At 44.8% G+C, this 22,039-nt stretch overlaps 2 protein-coding genes across 2 annotated transcripts in view; both read left to right on the top strand.

Annotated features, from left to right (window-relative positions):
- The window catches only part of LOC123999806 (transcriptional regulator ATRX-like), a 43,304-nt gene extending 27,419 nt beyond the window's left edge, over positions 1-15,885 (top strand). The window contains 10 exon segments of the mRNA XM_046305829.1: positions 4,149-4,229; positions 4,486-4,630; positions 4,745-4,851; positions 5,381-5,395; positions 7,933-7,989; positions 7,992-8,129; positions 8,223-8,366; positions 15,239-15,325; positions 15,461-15,556; positions 15,676-15,885. Coding sequence (XP_046161785.1) covers positions 4,149-4,229; positions 4,486-4,630; positions 4,745-4,851; positions 5,381-5,395; positions 7,933-7,989; positions 7,992-8,129; positions 8,223-8,366; positions 15,239-15,325; positions 15,461-15,556; positions 15,676-15,762 — 957 coding nt within the window. The 3' untranslated portion in view covers positions 15,763-15,885.
- A 524-nt stretch (positions 15,886-16,409) lies between these two features.
- Positions 16,410-20,810, top strand: LOC123999205 (cysteinyl leukotriene receptor 2-like). The gene is made up of 2 exons (XM_046304741.1): positions 16,410-17,292; positions 19,608-20,810. Exons 1-2 carry the CDS (start codon positions 17,256-17,258, stop codon positions 20,657-20,659), a joined length of 1,089 nt encoding a protein of 362 aa, XP_046160697.1. The 5' UTR covers positions 16,410-17,255; the 3' UTR covers positions 20,660-20,810.
- Positions 20,811-22,039: the final 1,229 nt, after the last annotated feature.

Raw genomic sequence — 22,039 nt, 5'->3', positions numbered from 1 at the left:
GAGGTTGGATGGAGATCATTTGTGAACAGCAGTTTTCAGTTCTTTCCACAGATTCTCGATTGGATTCAGGTCTGGACTTTGACTTGGCCATTCTAACACCTGGATATGTTTATTTTTGAACCATTCCATTGTAGATTTTGCTTTATGTTTTGGATCATTGTCTTGTTGGAAGAAAAATCTCTGTCCCAGTCTCAGGTCTTTTGCAGACTCCATCAGGTTTTCTTCCAGAATGGTCCTGTATTTGGCTCCATCCATCTTCCCATCAATTTTAACCATCTTCCCTGTCCCTGCTGAAGAAAAGCAGGCCCAAACCATGATGCTGCCACCACCATGTTTGACAGTGGGGATGGTGTGTTCAGGGTGTTGCTTTTACGCCAAACATAACGTTTTGCATTGTTGCCAAAAAGTTCAATTTTGGTTTCTTCTGACCAGAGCACCTTCTTCCACATGTTTGGTGTGTCTCCCAGGTGGCTTGTGGCAAACTTTAAACAACACTTTTTATGGATATCTTTAAGAAATGGCTTTCTTGCCACTCTTCCATAAAGGCCAGATTTGTGCAATATACGACTGATTGTTGTCCTATGGACAGAGTCTCCCACCTCAGCTGTAGATCTCTGCAGTTCATCCAGAGTGATCATGGGCCTCTTGGCTGCATCTCTGATCAGTCTTCTCCTTGTATGAGCTGAAAGTTTAGAGGGACGGCCAGGTCTTGGTAGATTTGCAGTGGTCTGATACTCCTTCCATTTCAATATTATCACTTGCACAGTACTCCTTGGGATGTTTAAAGCTTGGGAAATCTTTTTGTATCCAAATCCGGCTTTAAACTTCTTCACAACAGTATCTCGGACCTGCCTGGTGTGTTCCTTGTTCTTCATGATGCTCTCTGCGCTTTTAACGGACCTCTGAGACTATCACAGTGCAGGTGCATTTATACAGAGACTTGATTACACACAGGTGGATTGTATTTATCATCATTAGTCATTTAGGTCAACATTGGATCATTCAGAGATCCTCACTGAACTTCTGGAGAGAGTTTGCTGCATTGAATCACCATTGAATACAAATGGCTCTGGCATTCTGGCATTCTCTGGCATTCTCTGGCATTGGAAGACAATTAAGGGCTTTGCTATCTTGGAAGGCTTGAGCCAGAGAAGTCACATCCACATGAGGTGATGATGCTGGGGCATTGGAGAGTTGTTGAATGGTAGTTGGAGTAATGTTGTTGACAGTTTAGAAGCTAGTTTTCCATACTACCTACTGGTTCTAGGCCTACAACCTGGCCCGAGCTGCCTTTACATCTCTCTTTGCCTGTAGTTGTTCCAACTCACATCCTTCCTTTACTGCTCTTCTGAGTGTTGTATAATTTCCTTTTGTTTCTTTTTCTCCAGCAACACTTCATACTCAGCTTCCTTTACTGCCAGCTCTGCTGCTGCATCTGCACATTTGGCTGCCATACATGAGGCCATGGAAGGATGGCTGGATTGAGCACTGCACTTGTGACTGACTTGTGAGACTGTAGATCTGTAAATGGAGCGAGTGTAGTTGCGGTCAAGTAACTCACTGAGACAGTGTTTTTCCTGTTCGGCATCAAACTCTTCATCAATGCCCGATATCTTTTCATAGGCAATTCTGATGATATCTGCTGTAACTGCCTCACCTGTGTCGACACGACGCCTTAACTCAGTTGACTGTGTGATGTGATCTTGAATTTCAAGATAGCTGCTCATGTCATCATCCGTTCCTTTCTTCAATGTGTCGATCAGAAATGCCAGCTGGCTCTCTGTTACGTCTGACTTTAGCTGCTCTCTTGTTTTGCGGGCTTGGATCTTCCATTGGTCATATATGGATATAAGTATTTTTTCCTTTTAATGTGCCGCTTCTCTTTGCAATGCAAGCATTTTGTATGTAAGGGTTCTTTGGTCAGACAGAGCATCGAAGGCCTTGAGGTTCCTCGAAGACATCTTGAAGTTGACCTTGGAGGTCATTCGGCGCTTGTTCTTTGGCTTGAATTTCTTCCTCTAGGCGATATCACCATCTCATTTTACATTTGCATTGTCAGTCACCCTTTTGTATCCTTCCTACTAACTTCATTGATTTGTAACTATTGGATTTCTGAGATGTATGATGATAATTTTGCTATTCTTGTTTTATTGTTTGTGTACTATCAGGTGCTAAATGTATCATTGTTAAAATGTATGTTCTTTTTTTACATTTACATTTACATTTAAGTCATTTAGCAGACGCTCTTATCCAGAGCGACTTACAAATTGGTGCATTCACCTTATGACATCCAGTGGAACAACCACTTTACAATAGTGCATCTAAATATTTTAAGGGGGGAGGGGGTGAGAAGGATTACTTTATCCTATCCTAGGTATTCCTTAAAGAGGTGGGGTTTCAGGTGTCTCCGGAAGGTGGTGATTGACTCCGCTGTCCTGGCGTCGTGAGGGAGTTTGTTCCACCATTGGGGAGCCAGAGCAGCGAACAGTTTTGACTGAGCTGAGCGGGAACTGTACTTCCTCAGTGGTAGGGAGGCGAGCAGGCCAGAGGTGGATGAACGCAGTGCCCTTATTTGGGTGTAGGGCCTGATCAGAGCCTGGAGGTACTGAGGTGCCGTTCCCCTCACAGCTCCGTAGGCAAGCACCATGGTCTTGTAGCGGATGCGAGCTTCAACTGGAAGCCAGTGGAGAGAGCGGAGGAGCGGGGTGACGTGAGAGAACTTGGGAAGGTTGAACACTAGACGGGCTGCGGCGTTCTGGATGAGTTGTAGGGGTTTAATGGCACAGGCAGGGAGCCCAGCCAACAGCGAGTTGCAGTAATCCAGACGGGAGATGACAAGTGCCTGGATTAGGACCAGCGCCGCTTCCTGTGTGAGGCAAGGTCGTACTCTGCGGATGTTGTAGAGCATGAACCTACAGGAACGGGCCACCGCCTTGATGTTAGTTGAGAACGACAGTTTGTTGTCCAGGATCACGCCAAGGTTCTTAGCGCTCTGGGAGGAGGACACAATGGAGTTGTCAACCATGATGGCGAGATCATGGAACGGGCAGTCCTTCCCCGGGAGGAAGAGCAGCTCCGTCTTGCCGAAGTTCAGCTTGAGGTGGTGATCCGTCATCCACACTGATATGTCTGCCAGACATGCAGAGATGCGATTCGCCACCTGGTCATCAGAAGGGGGAAAGGAGAAGATTAATTGTGTGTCGTCTGCATAGCAATGATAGGAGAGACCATGTGAGGTTATGACAGAGCCAAGTGACTTGGTGTATAGCGAGAATAGGAGAGGGCCTAGAACAGAGCCCTGGGGGACACCAGTGGTGAGAGCGCGTGGTGAGGAGACAGATTCTCGCCACGCCACCTGGTAGGAGCGACCTGTCAGGTAGGACGCAATCCAAGCGTGGGCCGCGCCGGAGATGCCCAACTCGGAGAGGGTGGAGAGGAGGATCTGATGGTTCACAGTATCGAAGGCAGCCGATAGGTCTAGAAGGATGAGAGCAGAGGAGAGAGAGTTAGCTTTAGCGGTGCGGAGCGCCTCCGTGATACAGAGAAGAGCAGTCTCAGTTGAATGACTAGTCTTGAAACCTGACTGATTTGGATCAAGAAGGTCATTCTGAGAGAGATAGCGGGAGAGCTGACCAAGGACGGCACGTTCAAGAGTTTTGGAGAGAAAAGAAAGAAGGGATACTGGTCTGTAGTTGTTGACATCGGAGGGATCGAGTGTAGGTTTTTTCAGAAGGGGTGCAACTCTCGCTCTCTTGAAGACGGAAGGGACGTAGCCAGCGGTCAGGGATAAGTTGATGAGCGAGGTGAGGTAAGGGAGAAGGTCTCCGGAAATGGTCTGGAGAAGAGAGGAGGGGATAGGGTCGAGCGGGCAGGTTGTTGGGCGGCCGGCCGTCACAAGACGCGAGATTTCATCTGGAGAGAGAGTTTTAATTTTTAAATTTTACCTTTATTTAACTAGGCAAGTCGGTTAAGAACAAATTCTTATTTTCAATGACGGCCTAGAACGACAGATTTGTACCTTGTCAGCTCGGGGATTTGAACTTGCAGCCTTCCGGTTATTAGTCCAACGCTCTAACCACTAGGCCGCCCCAAGTGTGTTAAAGGGTTCTTTAACTGCTGGTGACTTACTGATCTATCTATCTAAACAGAGTGACGATGAAGAGAAGGACGGCGAGGAAGGGGACAACAAAGGTACACCTAAGGGCCGCAAGAAGATCCGCAGGATCATCGTAGATGAGCACCTCCGCTCGGAGATCTAGAGAGCCCTGAAAGAGGAGGAGGAGAGACGCAGACACCTGGCAAAAAAGAGAGCAGAGGGAGGACTTCAGAGAGGTACACTACACACAGCTGACCCTCTCCATGCACACTCACTGTAGAATCCATGCACTATCAGAAATGTCATTCTACTACTCGATTGTATTTGATTAATGATATATTATACCATTTTATATGATCAGTTTTGGTCTAATAGTGGTTTCCTCGCAGGTGATTGTTTTTGAGGATGAGGCTTCTCATGTGGCCTGTCCCATCACCACTAAGCTGGTCCTGGATCAGGATGAGGGGACAAAGGAGCCACTCATCCAGGTGCACAGGAACCTGGTGACCAGGCTCAAGCCTCACCAGGTGGATGGTAAGTCTCGGTTTATATTTCAGTTGTACAAACCCAATACAGACAGTAAGTTAAATACAGTGGCTATCAGCATTGCCCCTTCAATTTGCTGTATCTCTTCCCCCCTTCTGATAGGTGTGCAGTTTATCTGGGACTGTTGTGAGTCTGTGAAGAAGGCCAATTCAACCCCTGGATCAGGCTGCTTACTGGCCCACTGCATGGGCCTAGGAAAGACACTGCAGGTAAAAGGAAGCGAACAGTAGGAGTGTTGTTATATGCATATGTCATTCATAGAACAGTATATTTTGTTAACAATACTAGAGATACTCCACTGAACTAAAATATAAATACAACATGTGAAGTGTTGTTCCCATGTTTCATGAGCTGAAATAAAAGATCCCAGAAATGTTCCATATGCACAAAAAACGTATTTCTCTCAAATTGTGTGCATTAATTTGTTGCCAAGATAATCAATGCAGCTGACAGGTGTGGCATATCAACAAGCTGATTAAACAGCACGATCATTTATTTGATCCCCCCGCCACTCTTGAAGTCACCCTCTAAGTTTTGTCAGCAACATGACAACAGAGGGCCCTCCGAGCAGGTTGGTAGGGGTGAGGGGCTGGTTTGGGATTCAGCATATATGTGCTTGGGAAATGGATTCAGGCACCAGGGGTGCATTTAAAAAAAGAAGGATCAAGTTAGCCAGTTTCACAGAGCAGATTTGTTGAATTAACCTTTTCTTCATCAGTTTTTGTTGTATATTCACAGGTTGAGGTTCAGTCAATCCTTGATCACATTAGACATGATTGAAGATTTCTTGGACCTCACCAACAAAGCCAAAAACAACAGGCAATCATCCCTATACAAAGGTACCAGTCCCATTGGCTTTTCAAATGCTATAGTTTTACAACAACAAAAAATGCATCTTCAGAGTCTATTATTGTGTAATATTTTCTTTGTTTCCTTTTCTAAACTGTAGGTGATGACAGCTGGATGCCAGCGCCACATCCAGGATGAAATGGGTGCAAGATTTCAATGATGCCACCAACGAGCAGTAAATTTCTGTCTGACTACTGTACTTTTCTACATCTCACATTTTGCTGTGGTGCCAAACCTCAACACAGTATGAAGCATAACACTTTACTTAGTGAAGGGTTTAAACACTGTTTCCCATGCTTGTTCAATGAACCATAAACAATTAATGAACATGCACCTGTGGAACAGTCGTTAAGACACTAACAGCTTACAGACGGTAGGCAATTAAGGTCACAGTTATGAAAACTTAGGACACTATAAAGAGGCCTTTCTACTGACTCTGACAAACACCAAAAGCAAGATGCCCAGGGTCCTTGCTCATCTGCATGAATGTGCCTTAGGCATGCTGCAAATAGGCATGAGGACTGCAGATGTGGCTAGGGCAATAAATTGCAATGTCTGTACTGTGAGACGCCTAAGACAGCGCTACAGGGAGACAGGACAGACAGCTGATCATCCTCGCAGTGGCAGATCACGTGTAACAACACCTGCACAGGATCGGTACATCCGAACATCACTCCTGCGGGACAGGTACAGGATGGCAACAACAACTGCCCGAGTTGCACCAAGAACGCACAATTCCTCCATCAGTGCTGAGACTGTCTGCAATAGGCTGAGAGAGGCTGGACTGAGGGCTTGTCGGCCTGTTGTAAGGCAGGTTCTCACCAGACATCACTGGCAACGACGTCACCTATGGGCACAAACCCACCGTCGTTGGACCAGACAGGACAGCCAAAAAGTGCTCTTCACTGACGAGTCGCGGTTTTGTCTGACCAGGGGTTATTGTTTGATTCGTGTTTATCCTCGAAGGAATGAGCGTTACACCGAGGCCTGTACTCTGGAGCGGGATCGATTTGGAGGTGGAGGGTCCGTCATGGTCTGGGGCAGCATCATCGGACTGAACTTGTTGTCATTGCAGGCAAACTCAATGCTGTGCGTTAGAGGAAAGACATCCTCCTCCCTCATGTGGTACCCCTCCTGCAGGCTCATCCTGACATGACCCTCCAGCATGGCAATACTGCTCGTTCTGTGCGTGATTTCCTGCAAGAAAGGAATGTCAGTGTTCTGCCTTGGCCAGCGAATAGCCCGGATCTAAATCCCATTGACCACATCTGGGACCTGTTGGATCAGAGGGTGAGGGCTAGGGCCATTCCCCCCAGAAATGTCCGGGAACTTGCAAGTGCCTTGGTGGAAGAGTGGGGTAACATCTTACAGCAAGACCTGGCAAATCTGGTGCAGTCCATAAGGAGGAGATGCACTGCAGTACTTAATGCAGCTGGTGGCTACACCAGATACTGACTGTTACTTTTGATTTTGACCCCCCCTTTGTTTAGGGACACATTATTCCATTTCTGTTAGTCACATGTCTGTGGACCTTGTTCAGTTTATGTCTCAGGTGTTGAATCTTATGTTCATACAAATATTTACACATGTTAAGTTTGCTGAAAATAAACACAGTTGACAGTGAAAGGACGTTTATTTTTTTGCTGAGTTTATAAGGCCCTATAATATCTTTTTTATTTTTTCCCAAATTCAGTTTTCTCCGGTTTTGTTTGGCCAGGTTTCGGTTTTCCTCAGTTTCTTTTCAGGTTTTCCATCTTAAATTCACTTTTTTACTTTTTTTTATAGGAAAAAAAAATGTTTGGATGTTCTAAGTACACAACAATGCTCAGGAGACCAATTTTGGGAAATGGTCTGGGAAAACTAGAAGAAGTTTGGTTATTTAGGTGTAGTAACCCTAATGCAAGTGTGCACCAGCAAGAGACCGTTGCTATGTTTCTGTAGAGTTCATGCATTGCAGTGTGCAAAACATATGGCCACTGGATTGATGCAAATAATCATGATATCATTCTGCCAGGTAGGCATAGGTTCCTTTATAGTTAACATTTAATTGAGATGTTTTTTTTGGCACGCCTTTCCATCTCTACCAGAAGAAGTTTATCATTAGCATCATCACAACGGTTACACAGTTTAGACATATGTGCACACTGCACACAGACACACACTCGGACAGGGACATTCCTGTGCCATTTTCAGAAAGTTGCAGGAAAATATGAATCACTGATGCATTTTGTTCATGTCTTGTGAACTTTGGCAAATGAATGAATTTTCGAATAATACATTTAGTTGATTTTCTACTAAGTTCAATACATTTTTAAATATTGTTGAATTCCGTTTTAATGTCTGGATTCCGTGATTCCGTCAGCGTTCTTCGCAATGCGGATTTTATAGGACCCTACATATAATTCTGTAATCACTGATATTGAATTGCTGATTCTTTCCAGGACACTATGGAGGAGAAGATCTATGACCTGCAGGTGGCCAAGCAATCACTGTGGTATCCCGGGTGGTGGACCAGCAGCAGATACAGAGACACTTCACACTGTTTGAACTGACGGCGCTCTACATGTTTGAGCCAGACCTGCTGGATGACCCCAACTCTGAGAAGAAGAGCAAGAGGACCACACCCCTGCTGCCCAAGGTGACCAGAGCTTCAAATTAAACACACAAGACCATTATAATCTCAATTATTAGAGTAGGGAGTTGAGGGACATTGTTTGTCTGTGTTTCCCAGGACATGGTGCTGGCAGAGCTGCTGCAGAGCTGTAAAGGGCAGATTGTCTGCTACCATGAACACGAGTCCCTGCTGGACCACAAAGAGGAGGAGGAGCTCAGTGAGGCTGACCGCAAAACTGCCTGGGCTGAGTACGAGGCAGAGGTAAAGAGGAAGTACTATACATTACTTTTACAACACACATAAATACGTTTTCATGGACAGTGGTAAGCAGTCGAATACAATGGGTGTAGACTAGCGTGAAGTGCTTGCTTACGAGCTCTTCCCAATGATGAAGAGTTTAAAAAATAGTAACACGAATAAAATACATAAGAATTCATCTATATTCAGGGAGTGCTAGTACTTTATCACTGTGCAGCTGTACAAGGTATTTGAGGTAGATATGTTCATAAAGGCAGGGTACTATCCATCAGGAGAGATAATAATAAGAGTAAAATAAAGAAAAGTACGTAGTGCAGATGTAGTATATGTGAATGTGCATGAGTGTCAGTGTAGTATGTATGTATGTATGTATGTATGTATGTATGTATGTATGTATGTATGTATGTATGTATGTATGTATGTATGTATGTATGTATGTATGTATGTATGTATGTATGTATGTATGTATGTATGTATGTATGTATGTATGTATGTATGTATGTATGTATGTATGTATGTATGTATGTATGTATGTATGTATGTATGTATGTATGTATGTATGTATGCATACAGTGGGGCAAAAAAGTTTTTAGTCAGCCACCAATTGTGCAAGTTCTCCCACTTAAAAATATGAGCGAGGCCTGTAATTTTCATCATAGGTACACTTCAACTATGACAGACAAAATGAGAAAAACAAATCCAGAAAATCACATTGTAGGATTTTTTATGAATTTATTTGCAAATTATGGTGGAAAATAAGTATTTGGTCAATAACAAAAGTTGATCTCAATACTTTGTTATATACCCTTTGTTGGCAATGACAGAGGTCAAATGTTTTCTGTAAGTCTTCACAAGGTTTTCAGACACTGTTGCTGGTATTTTGGCCCATTCCTCCATGCCTCCCTCCAGTCCCTCGACTTCTTGGCACTGACGGAAACATGGATCACCACAGACAACACTGCTACTCCTACTGCTCTCTCTTCGTCCGCCCACGTGTTCTCGCACACCCCGAGAGCTTCTGGTCAGCGGGGTGGTGGCACCGGGATCCTCATCTCTCCCAAGTGGTCATTCTCTCTTTCTCCCCTTACCCATCTGTCTATCGCCTCCTTTGAATTCCATGCTGTCACAGTTACCAGCCCTTTCAAGCTTAACATCCTTATCATTTATCGCCCTCCAGGTTCCCTAGGAGAGTTCATCAATGAGCTTGATGCCTTGATAAGCTCCTTTCCTGAGGACGGCTCACCTCTCACAGTTCTGGGCGACTTTAACCTCCCCACGTCTACCTTTGACTCATTCCTCTCTGCCTCCTTCTTTCCACTCCTCTCCTCTTTTGACCTCACCCTCTCACCTTCCCCCCCTACTCACAAGGCAGGCAATACGCTCGACCTCATCTTTACTAGATGCTGTTCTTCCACGAACCTCATTGCAACTCCCCTCCAAGTCTCCAACCACTACCTTGTATCCTTTTCCCTCTCGCTCTCATCCAACACCTCCCACACTGCCCCTACTCGGATGGTATCGCACCGTCCCAACCTTCGCTCTCTCTCCCCCGCTACTCTCTCCTCTTCCATCCTATCATCTCTTCCCTCTGCTCAAACCTTCTCCAACCTATCTCCTGATTCTGCCTCCTCAAACCTCCTCTCCTCCCTCTCTGCATCCTTTGACTCTCTATGTCCCCTATCCTCCAGGCCGGCTCGGTCCTCCCCTCCCGCTCCGTGGCTCGACGACTCATTGCGAGCTCACAGAACAGGGCTCCGGGCAGCCGAGCGGAAATGGAGGAAAACTCGCCTCCCTGCGGACCTGGCATCCTTTCACTCCCTCCTCTCTCCATTTTCCTCCTCTGTCTCTGCTGCTAAAGCCACTTTCTACCACTCTAAATTCCAAGCATCTGCCTCTAACCCTAGGAAGCTCTTTGCCACCTTCTCCTCCCTCCTGAATCCTCCCCCCTCCCTCTCTGCAGATGACTTCGTCAACCATTTTAAAAGAAGGTCGACGACATCCGATCCTCGTTTGCTAAGTCAAACGACACCGCTGGTTCTGCTCACACTGCCCTACCCTGTGCTCTGACCTCTTTCTCCCCTCTCTCTCCAGATGAAATCTCGCGTCTTGTGACGGCCGCCCAACAACCTGCCCGCTTGACCCTATCCCCTCCTCTCTTCTCCAGACCATTTCCGGAGACCTTCTCCCTTACCTCACCTCGCTCATCAACTCATCCCTGACCGCTGGCTACGTCCCTTCCGTCTTCAAGAGAGCGAGAGTTGCACCCCTTCTGAAAAAACCTACACTCGATCCCTCCGATGTCAACAACTACAGACCAGTATCCCTTCTTTCTTTTCTCTCCAAAACTCTTGAACGTGCCGTCCTTGGCCAGCTCTCCCGCTATCTCTCTCTGAATGACCTTCTTGATCCAAATCAGTCAGGTTTCAAGACTAGTCATTCAACTGAGACTGCTCTTCTCTGTATCACGGAGGCGCTCCGCACCGCTAAAGCTAACTCTCTCTCCTCTGCTCTCATCCTTCTAGACCTATCGGCTGCCTTCGATACTGTGAACCATCAGATCCTCCTCTCCACCCTCTCCGAGTTGGGCATCTCCGGCGCGGCCCACGCTTGGATTGTGTCCTACCTGACAGGTCGCTCCTACCAGGTGGCGTGGCGAGAATCTGTCTCCTCACCACGCGCTCTCACCACTGGTGTCCCCCAGGGCTCTGTTCTAGGCCCGCTCCTATTCTCGCTATACACCAAGTTTCTTGGCTCTGTCATAACCTCACATGGTCTCTCCTATCATTGCTATGCAGACGACACACAATTAATCTTTCCCCCTTCTGATGACCAGGTGGCGAATCGCATCTCTGCATGTCTGGCAGACATATCAGTGTGGGTGACGGATCACCACCTCAAGCTGAACCTCGGCAAGACGGAGCTGCTCTTCCTCCCGGGGAAGGACTGCCCGTTCCATGATCTCGCCATCACGGTTGACAACTCCATTGTGTCCTCCTCCCAGAGCGCTAAGAACCTTGGCGTGATCCTGGACAACACCCTCTCGTTCTCAACTAACATCAAGGCGGTGGCCCGTTCCTGTAGGTTCATGCTCTACAACATCCGCAGAGTACGACCCTGCCTCACACAGGAAGCGGCGCAGGTCCTAATCCAGGCACTTGTCATCTCCCGTCTGGATTACTGCAACTCGCTGTTGGCTGGGCTCCCTGCCTGTGCCATTAAACCCCTACAACTCATCCAGAACGCCGCAGCCCGTCTGGTGTTCAACCTTCCCAAGTTCTCTCACGTCACCCCGCTCCTCCGCTCTCTCCACTGGCTTCCAGTTGAAGCTCGCATCCGCTACAAGACCATGGTGCTTGCCTACGGAGCTGTGAGGGGAACGGCACCTCAGTACCTCCAGGCTCTGATCAGGCCCTACACCCAAACAAGGGCACTGCGTTCATCCACCTCTGGCCTGCTCGCCTCCCTACCACTGAGGAAGTACAGTTCCCGCTCAGCCCAGTCAAAACTGTTCGCTGCTCTGGCCCCCCAATGGTGGAACAAACACCCTCACGACGCCAGGACAGAGGAGTCAATCACCACCTTCCGGAGACACCTGAAACCCCACCTGAAACCCCACCTCTTTAAGGAATACCTAGGATAGGATAAGTAATCCCTCTCACCCCCCCCCCTTTAAGATTTAGATGCACTATTGTAAAGTGACTGTTCCACTGGATGTCATAAGGTGAATGCACCAATTTGTAAGTCGCTCTGGATAAGAGCGTCTGCTAAATGACTTAAATGTAAATGTACATGTAGATCTCATCTAGAGCAGTGATGTTTTGGGGCTGTTGCTGGGCAACACGGACTTTCAACTCCCTCCAAAGATTTTCTATGGGGTTGAGATCTGGAGACTGGCTAGGCCACTCCAGGACCTTGAAATGCTTCTTACGAAGCCACTCCTTCGTTGCCCGGGCGGTGTGTTTGGGATCATTGTCATGCTGAAAGACCCAGCCACGTTTCATCTTCAATGCCCTTGCTGATGGAAGGTTTTCACTCAAAATCTCACGATACATGGCCCCATTCATTCTTTCCTTTACACTGATCAGTTGTCCTGGTCCCTTGCTCTTGCTGCGGGCGATTCCCTGATCCACCTCTACGCAGACGACACCATTCTATATACTTTCGGCCCGTCATTGGACACTGTGCTATCTAACCTCCAAACGAGCATCAATGCCATACAAAACTCCTTCCGTGGCCTCCAACTGCTCTTAAACGCTAGTAAAACCAAATGCATGCTTTTCAACCGATCGCTGCCTGCACCCGCATTGCCGACTAGCATCACCACCCTGGATGGTTCCGACCTTGAATATGTGGACATCTATAAGTACCTAGGTGTCTGGCTAGACTGCAAACTCTCTTTCCAGACTCATATCAAACATCTCCAATCGAAAATCAAATCAAGAGTCGGCTTTCTATTCCGCAACAAAGCCTCCTTCACTCACGCCGCCAAGCTTACCCTAGTAAAACTGACTATCCTACCGATCCTCGACTTCGGCGATGTCATCTACAAAATGGCTTCCAACACTCTACTCAGCAAACTGGATGCAGTTTATTACAGTGCCATCCGTTTTGTAACTAAAGCATCTTATACCACCGACCACTGCGACTTGTATGCTCTAATCGGCTGGCCCTCGCTACATATTCGTCGCCAGACCCACTGGCTCCAGGTCATCTACAAGTCCATGCTAGGTAAAGCTCCGCCTTATCTCAGTTCACTGGTCACGATGGCAACACCCATCCGTAGCACGCGCTCCAGCAGGTGTATCTCACTGATCATCCCTAAAGCCAACACCTCATTTGCCCGCCTTTCGTTCCAGTACTCTGCTGCATGTGACTGGAACAAATTGCAAAAATCGCTGAAGTTGGAGACTTTTATCTCCCTCACCAACTTCAAACATCGGCTATCTGAGCAGCTAACCGATCGCTGCAGCTGTACATAGTCTATTGGTAAATAGCCCACCCATTTTCACCTACCTCATCCCCATACTGTTTATATTTATTTACTTTTCTGCTCTTTTGACCATCTGATCATTTATCACTCCAGTGTTAATCTGCAAAATTATAATTATTCGCCTACCTCCTCATGCCTTTTGCACACATTGTATATAGACTCCCCTTTTTTTCTACTGTGTTATTGACTTGTTAATTGTTTACTCCATGTGTAACTCTGTGTTGTCTGTTCACACTGCTATGCTTTATCTTGGCCAGGTCGCAGTTGCAAATAAAAATGTTTTCTCAACTAGCCTATCTGGTTAAATAAAGGTGAAATTTGCAGAAAAACAGCCCCAAAGCATGATGTTTCCACCCCCATGCTTCACAGTAGGTATGGTGTTCTTTGGATGCAACTCAGCATTCTTTGTCCTCCAAACACGACGAGTTGATTTTTTTACCAAAAAGTTATATTTTGGTTTCATTTGACCATATGACATTCTCCCAATCTTCTTCTGGATCATCCAAATGCTCTCTAGCAAACTTCAGACGTGCCTGGACATGTACTGGCTTAAGCAGGGGGACATGTCTGGCACTGCAGGATTTGAGGCACTGCAGGATTTGAGTCCCTGGCGGCGTAGTGTGTTACTGATGGTAGGCTTTGTTACTTTGGTCCCAGCTCTCTGCAGGTCATTCACTAGGTCCCCCCGTAGTGGTTCTGGGATTTTTGCTCACCGTTCTTGTGATCATTTTGACCCCACGGGGTGAGATCTTGCATGGAGCCCCAGATCGAGGGAGATTATCAGTGGTCTTGTATGTCTTCCATTTCCTAATAATTGCTCCCACAGTTGATTTCTTCAAACCAAGCTGCTTGCCTATTGCAGATTGTCTTCCCAGCCTGGTGCAGGTCTACAATTTTGTTTCTGGTGTCACTTTGACAGCTCTTTGGTCTTGGCCATAGTGGAGTTTGGAGTGTGACTGTTTGAGGTTGTGGACAGGTGTCTTTTATACTGATAACAAGTTCAAACAGGTGCCATTAATACAGGTAATGAGTGGAGGACAGAGGAGCCTCTTACAGAAGAAGTTACAGGTCTGTGAGAACCAGAAATCTTGCTTGTTTGTTGGTGACCAAATACTTATTTTCCACCGTAATTTGCAAATAAATTAATAAAAAATCCTACAATGTGATTTTCTGGATTTGTTTTTCCCATTTTGTCTGTCATAGTTGAAGTGTACCTATGATGAAAAGTACAGGCCTCGCTCATATTTTTATGTGGGAGAACTTGCACAATTGGTGGCTGACTAAATACTTTTTTGCCCCACTGTGTCAGAGCTTAAGAGGATCTGCAGAGAAGAATGGGAGAAACTCCCCGAATACAGGTGTGCCAAGCTTGTAGCGCAATACCCAATAAGACTTGAGGCTGTAATCGCTGCCAAAGGTGCTTCAACAAAGTACTGAGTAAAGGGTCTGAATACTTATGTAAATGTGATATTACATTGTTTTTTGTAGGTTTTTTTTGGGCAAGAATTTCTAAAAAACTGTTTTGGCTTTGTCATGGGGTATTTTGTGTAAATTGATGAGGGGGGAAACTATTTGATTCATTTTAGAGTAAACCTGTAATGAGCCGATGCTCTGGTACCGTTTGCTGGACGTTATAGCAATTTTTCTGTCACCGCCTGATGGAGGTCCTGTATTGAAGGGAGCTCGCCCCCCACCCCCCTCTCTCTCTCTTCTGCTCTTGCCTGTAAACATAGAGTAATTGTGGTTTTGAGTCATTGCGACTTCCTTACTTGAACTCTTGTTCCTCAAAAATAAGTCAAGTGTGAATGATATATGTATGATGTGTAAAAACAGCTGTATGTTTATCTCTCCGCTATGAGGTGTGCTTTCTTCTTGAACAAGGCAGAACACAGCAACACCAACGTTCCCAGCCCCTCCACCTCCACAACTCAGTCTCTCATCCCTGTACAAGAAAACTAATGGGCAGCTGAAGGTATCAGGCCTGTCTCACCACCACACTTGTGTGATAATCAGTTGCTTATCTCTAAAGTTTCTGTTTGGGATTATCTGTCAGTGGATAGATGCGTCTCACATTAACATTTGAATGCGTCTCTCTCCTGAAAAACAGAACATGATTTATTCTAGCTGTGAGAAGGTCAACGAGGCCATCAAGTCCCTGCATTCCTTACTGAACCTCTCCCTGGATGACTATGTGTTGCGCTTGGTTAGTCCCTCATATTATATTACATTCATATTATATTAGTATTTAATATTACACTGATGCCTCGAAGTATTGAGTGGAAAAAAATCTAATGCGAATTTCAACGACTTGTGTTTTTACAGTGGCAAGATAACCCAAGTCTAGATGAGAAACAGGTGAGAGCCCTGGCCCAGACCTGGAAAACGAGCAATGACAAGGAGCGGGAGTGACGACTGGCCTTACATCACGACCTCCTCGCAAAACAACAATCAGTAAGCCGCAATTCTCAACATTTTATTTTTTCTTTCTGGTTTTGATATGTCTTTAACTTGTAACTGCTTAACCTTACATCTTTCCCTGATTCCCCTCGACAGCTTACAATGTGCATCCAGACCATTTTGGCCAGTAGAAAAAACGAAATTACCCATACTGCCACGGTCACCAATCACACACCAGCTCTAACAGATTCCGCCAATAAACCTACACAGTGAGGCAGGAGGGATGTCTCCAGTCTCAGTCCCCTGTTCCACTAGAGGACGCTCTAGTCTAACCACAGTAACTACAGATGGTTCTTAGTGCTTATTCCCCCCAAAGGGGTGACAGATGGGTGACAAACAACATTTCCGTTAAGGATTTACTTTATTTTACATTGAAAATGAATGCATGTTCTATAGCAAAGGTATTGTTAAACATATGTTATGTTAAATACATATGTTTTGGTATTTTTCTGCCTAAAAATTATTTGGAAAAGATGTTCCTATGTGATTAATTGTATATTTCTGTCTTTCTCTAAAGCTATGATAAAACCTTTGTTTTTACCATTGTCTAAAACGTTATAGGATTTATGGTTGTTTTTTTTTGCTTTGGTCATTACACTTTATTTTATGGGTACAGTTAAATTACCAGGTAGTTGACCTCAAATAAGATGGTAATAATGATTGGTACTTCTTGGTACTTAATTCAAACATATTTCATTAGTAACATTTGGATGATATGTCACTGTTAGTGAGGTACTGAATCATTTCAATAATACGTCCTGTTCAATACATCCTCGCTCAGCGAAAATGACACATTCAGGTCAAGGAAACTGTGGGTTACTAGGATTGGAGAGATTGTTCATCAAAAGAAGTGTTTATGCTCAGTAGTTTTGTTTTTACTTTGGTGTAGAGCGGATGCTAAACTGATCTTTATCTCTGATGCTCCAGAAAGGTTGAATCAAACAGAAGAAAACAGGTCAGAGCCTGTCATGGAATGAAAACACGAACATTGCATGTTACAGTAAAAACTGTAAAACTCACTATAACATTGCTTTTTATAAGACATTGTGAAACTACTTAAGTGGATCTAATTGCATGCACAGAGGTTTGTCAAAAACGGTGACAACTGTATATTCCATTATAAACTGTCTCAATCATATTTCAAATGTTATCTTAACTTACTCAAAGCAGCCTTGTCATAAAAACATAATTGAACACACAGTTGCTTTGCATAGCAGTTGAATAGCCTCAGTGAACTGTTTACAATGGCAAATTAGGTAGAATTGGACTTGGAGAGTAGCAGAGTGGTATTGCAATACATCAGAGGAAGTCACACCCCGAGTAAACCCTGAAGGCATTGTAGAGAAAGAGATTGCACTCATTTCTGTTTGGCTTTCTCCAGATATAGTTCAGACACTTACTACCACAGCCATCAGAAGACTGATTCAACAGGGTTCACTGGACTGATGACAAGTATGCAACAGTATTGGACCACAGAAAGAGGTACGGTCTACGTTCTCATGTTTATTTTTGTTATATTTGATATTAGACCTGTTGAAATGAGTGAATACTAAATCCACATATGAGAAACCAGATTCCATGAAATAAATCAACAGCTGATCAGCTAGGTCTAATAGAGGGCTCTCCAACCCTGTTCTTGGAGTATTACAGTCCTGTAGGTTTTCCTTCCAACCCTAATCTAGCACACCTGTTCCTAATAATTATCTTGTTGATCATCTGAACCAGGTTAGTTACAACTGTGGTTGGAGCGAAAACCTACAGAAGGGTAGCTCTCCAGGAACAGGGTTGGAGACCACTGGTCTAATATCATTAATTTACAAAATATTATAATTGGACATCAATTCGGAAAGTATTCTGACCCCTTGACTTTTTCCACATTTTGTTATGTTACAGCCGTATTCTAAAATGGATAGAATTGTCCCCCCACCCCTCAACAATCAACACAATACCCCATAATGACAAAGCAAAAAGATTTGTTGACATTTTTGCAAATGTAAAAAACAAAATAAACAAAAATATCACATTTACATAAGTATTCAGACCCTTTACTCAGTACTTTGTCGAAAGACCTTTGGCCTCGAGTCTTCTTTGGTATATTACTACAAGCAAGTTACACTGCAGATCCTCTCAAGCTCTGTCAGGTTGGATGGGGAGTGTCGCTGCACAGCTATTTTCAGGTTTCTCCAGAGATGTTCAATTGGGTTCAAGTTCGGGCTCTGGCTGGGCCACTCAAGGACATTCAGAGACTTGTCCCGAATCAAGTCCTGCATTGTCTTGGCTGTCTGCTTAGGGTTGTTTTTCTGTTGGAAGTTGAACCTTTGCAGCAGTCTGAGGTCCTGAGCGCTCTGGAGCAAGTATTCATCAAGGATCTCTCTTTGCTTTGCTTTGCTTTGCTTTGCTTTGCTTTGCTTTGCTTTGCTTTGCTTTGCTTTGCTTTGCTTTGCTTTGCTTTGCTTTGCTTTGCTTTGCTTTGCTTTGCTTTGCTTTGCTTTGCTTTGCTTTGCTTTGCTTTGTTCATCTTTCCCTCTATCCTGACTAGTCTCCCAATCCCTGCCGCTGAAAAACATCCCCATATCATGATGCTGTCACCTCCATGCTTCACCATAGGAATGGTGCCAGGTTACCTCCGAACGTGACGCTTGGCATTGAGGCCAAGAGTTCAATCTTGGTTTCATAAGACAAGAGAATCTTGTTTCTCATGGTCTGAGAGTCTTTCGGTGCCTTTTGGCAAACTTCAAGCGGGCAGCCATGTGCCTTTTACTGAGGAGTGGCTTCTTTCTGGCCACTCTACCATAAAGGCTTGATTGGTGGAGTGCTGCAGAGATGGATGTCGTTCTGGAAGGTTCTCCTATCTCCACAGAGGAGCTCTGGAGCTCTGTCAGAGTGACCATCTAGTTATTGGTCATCTCCCGGCAGCCAGCTCTAGGAAGAGTGGTGGTGCATCCAATCTTCTTCCACTTAAGAATGATGGAAGCCATTGTGTTCTTGGGGATCTTTTTTGGTACCCTTCCCTAGATATGTGCCTTGACACAATATTGTCTCGGAACTCTACGGAAAATTCCTTCGACCTCATGTCTTGATTTTTATTCTGACATGAACTGTCAACTGTGGGACCTTTATATAGACAGGTATATGCCTTTCCAAATCATGTCCAATCAATTAAGGTGGACTCCAATCAAGTTGTAGAAACGTCTCAAGGATGATCAATGGAAACAGGATGAACCTGAGCTCAATTTCGAGGCTCATAGCAAAGGGTCTGAATACTTATGTAAATAAGGTATTTCTGTTTTTATTAGTAATACATTGGCAAACACATTTGCAAAAGTTTTGGTTTGTCATTATGGGGCATTGTAATTGTTTCTTAAATTCATTTTAGAGTATTGTGTTTATTTTTTTATCCATTTTAGAATAAGGCTGTAACGTAACAAAATGTGGAAAAGGGGAAGGGTTCTGAAAACTTAACAAATGCACTGTATGTGAAAAATAGTTCCTGTAAAGTGGCTTTTGTTAGAAAAAGACAGGTTTAAAAATATATCAGTCATTGTTGGCTAGTTTTATAAAGTAACCACAACATCTGATAGTAAAGCATATAATCAGATTATGTCTTTATTCCCCTCATGTGGCTGTAAAAATGTACGGTAAATAGGTAGCATCGGAAGAGGAGAGGTCTGTAATTAAATGCCTCAACATAATGTACTGTTAGTATTCACCTTTTCAGTCTTTTGTTTGCTGTCTTTTTACCTTCCAGCACTTGCAGTACATTTTCCATACCTGTGTCTCCCTCCCTTTATTCACAGGTCTCACTGGAGGCACAGGTAATATGAGTCTGGAATCAGAGGTGAGGAATCTGACGTGCGATTGTCCCATTGACAGCTTCAAGCGCACCGTGTTTCCTGCTGCATACCTGCTCTTCTTCTTCCTGGGCCTGATAGCCAACAGTGCCTCCCTCTGGGTCTTTCTGAGCATGTACAGGAGGAAGAGGAGTATCACCACAGTCAACCTGTACATGTTGAACCTGCTGTTGTCTGACCTCATGCTGGTGTGCTCATTGCCACTCAGGGCAGCATACTACCTGCTGGACTCCCATTGGCCGTTTGGGGACATCACCTGCCGCCTGGTCTCTTATGTATTCTATATCAACATGTATGGCTCTGTCTACTTCCTGCTGGCCCTGAGTGTCCTCCGTTACCTGGCCGTATCGCGCCCCTATACGTTCATGAATCTGGAGGGGGGATCCTGTGGTTGGGGAGGGTGTCTACTCATCTGGATCTTTGTGTCCCTGGCCTCCGTACCCCTACTGAGTTCTGGGACTATCCACGAGGGGGAAGAGCGGACCCGCTGTCTGGAATTGGGCAGCAGCCTTGGCACCATCATCGTCCTGAACCGTGCTGCCCTGGTGGTTGGCTTCACCCTGCCCTTCACTGTCATCTCTGTCTGCTACGCATGTGTGCTGCTCAGCTTGAGGCAGTGTAGGGCTGGGGTGGAGGGGATGAAGAGGCCCTCCAGGAGGAAGTCTTGTGCCCTCGTTATCCTCGGTCTCGGCATCTTCATGATCTGCTTCTTGCCCTATCATGTAGTACGAACCTTCTTCCTGGCAGCAGAGCGGAATGCTCAGCTAAATGGTTGTGTGGATTCTTGCAGCTATCTCCAAGGGATTCGGAAGGCCGCCGTGGTAACGCTCTGTCTTGCAGCAGGGAACAGCTGCCTGGACCCCTTCCTTTTCTTCTTTGTGGGAGAAAACTTCAGAGATTTCTGTATGAAAAATGGTAGGAGACAGAGGAGAGTTGTTAACAACACAGAGAGACAGAGGCTTCAAGTGCTGCAGCCCATTGAATTAACAGTAAATTGATCAACTTTACACCTTTTTGTAAACATACCAATAATTTTGCATTCAATGTTTTTATTTTTTACATTTGTTTATCTGGTATTACATTATGAACTTTTGTTATGGGTTGTGTCAGTCATTTGTCTATCTGCTTTAAAATAAATACATTTCAATATGTAAAGAGTGATCTCAATCTGTCTCGACTTGAAATGTATGATTGGGCTACTTTTACATAGCACACATTGGTCCTGGAGGCCTGTGCCTGTCCCCCTGCTCTATGGATGGATGACTTGTAGTGCTGTAATTCGTGTAGAGCCAAATTGTTTGTGGTTTTAGATTTATGGGACCATTGAAAATAAGTTTAGAATAATAATGACAATATTTGTAGAGCCCATTTCCCATGCTCAATGCACATAATGTAGAAAACAAAACAGCATCAATACATCTAGAAGTAGAAACATCAAAACATTACCTACTAATGCAAAATATAGACTTTAAGAAAATCAAACATTAAAAGCTATCTTGAATATGTATGTCTTAAAGTTGTTTTTTAATGGTCTAAGCCCTTCAATCGCAGTAAATACTAAGACTAAGCTAACACATGGAATTGTTTTTTATATGGTCATAAAGTGTATAGTTTAGTCATTTGATTTAGAATTTTAGGACCCATGTAGATCTAAAAAGTATATATATAAAAAATATATTTTATGAAATCTTGAATTTGGCCTTTACTGCTATAGCTCATAGAAACGCATTGAATAACACATTCATAAATGGCAAAACGGAAAGTCAAAAAATCATAAGGAACAAGGTTTTGAAGTGTCTGTCATATAGCTGTACAGCCTGGTTCTGGGTAACCTACAGATGACTCCCCTGAAGCTTGTCCACCAGAGCTGTTGCCAGAGAATTTAATGTTCATTTCTCTACCATAAGCTGCCTCAAATGTTGTTTTGGAGAATCTGGCAATACGTCCAACTGGCCTCACAACCGCAAACCTCTTGTAACCACGCCAGCACAGGACCTCCACATCTGGCTTCTTCACCTGCGGGATTGTCTGATACCAGCCAACTGGACAGCTAATGCAACTGTTGGTTTGCACAAACAAATAATTTCTACACAAACTGTCAGAAACCGTATCAGTGAAGCTCATCTGCATGCAAATCGTCCTCACCAGAGTCTTGACCTGACTGCAGTTCGGCATCGTAATCGACTTCAGTGGGCAAATGCTCACCTTCCATAGACACTGGCACACTGGAGAAGTGGGCTCTTCAGGATGAATCCCAGTTTCAACTATACTGGGCAGATAGCAGACAGCGTGTATGGTAAGCGGTTTGCTGGTGTCAACATTGTGAACAGAGTGCCCCATGGTGGCAGTGGGGTAATGATATGGGCAGGCATAAGCTA

The sequence above is a fragment of the Oncorhynchus gorbuscha genome, linkage group LG16 (assembly GCF_021184085.1).
Source record: "Oncorhynchus gorbuscha isolate QuinsamMale2020 ecotype Even-year linkage group LG16, OgorEven_v1.0, whole genome shotgun sequence".
Taxonomy (NCBI): domain Eukaryota; kingdom Metazoa; phylum Chordata; class Actinopteri; order Salmoniformes; family Salmonidae; genus Oncorhynchus; species Oncorhynchus gorbuscha.
Note: the sequence above shows the minus strand (reverse complement) of the source record. Positions and strands in the feature narration are given on the sequence as shown.

Excerpts from the sequence above, each read along its gene's own strand:
- LOC123999205 (XM_046304741.1), top strand. The coding sequence starts at position 17,256 with ATGACAAGTATGCAACAGTATTGGACCACAGAAAGAG. Across the intron at positions 17,293-19,607 it reads GTATTGGACCACAGAAAGAG|GTCTCACTGGAGGCACAGGT; the intron begins GTACGGTCTACG and ends CTTTATTCACAG.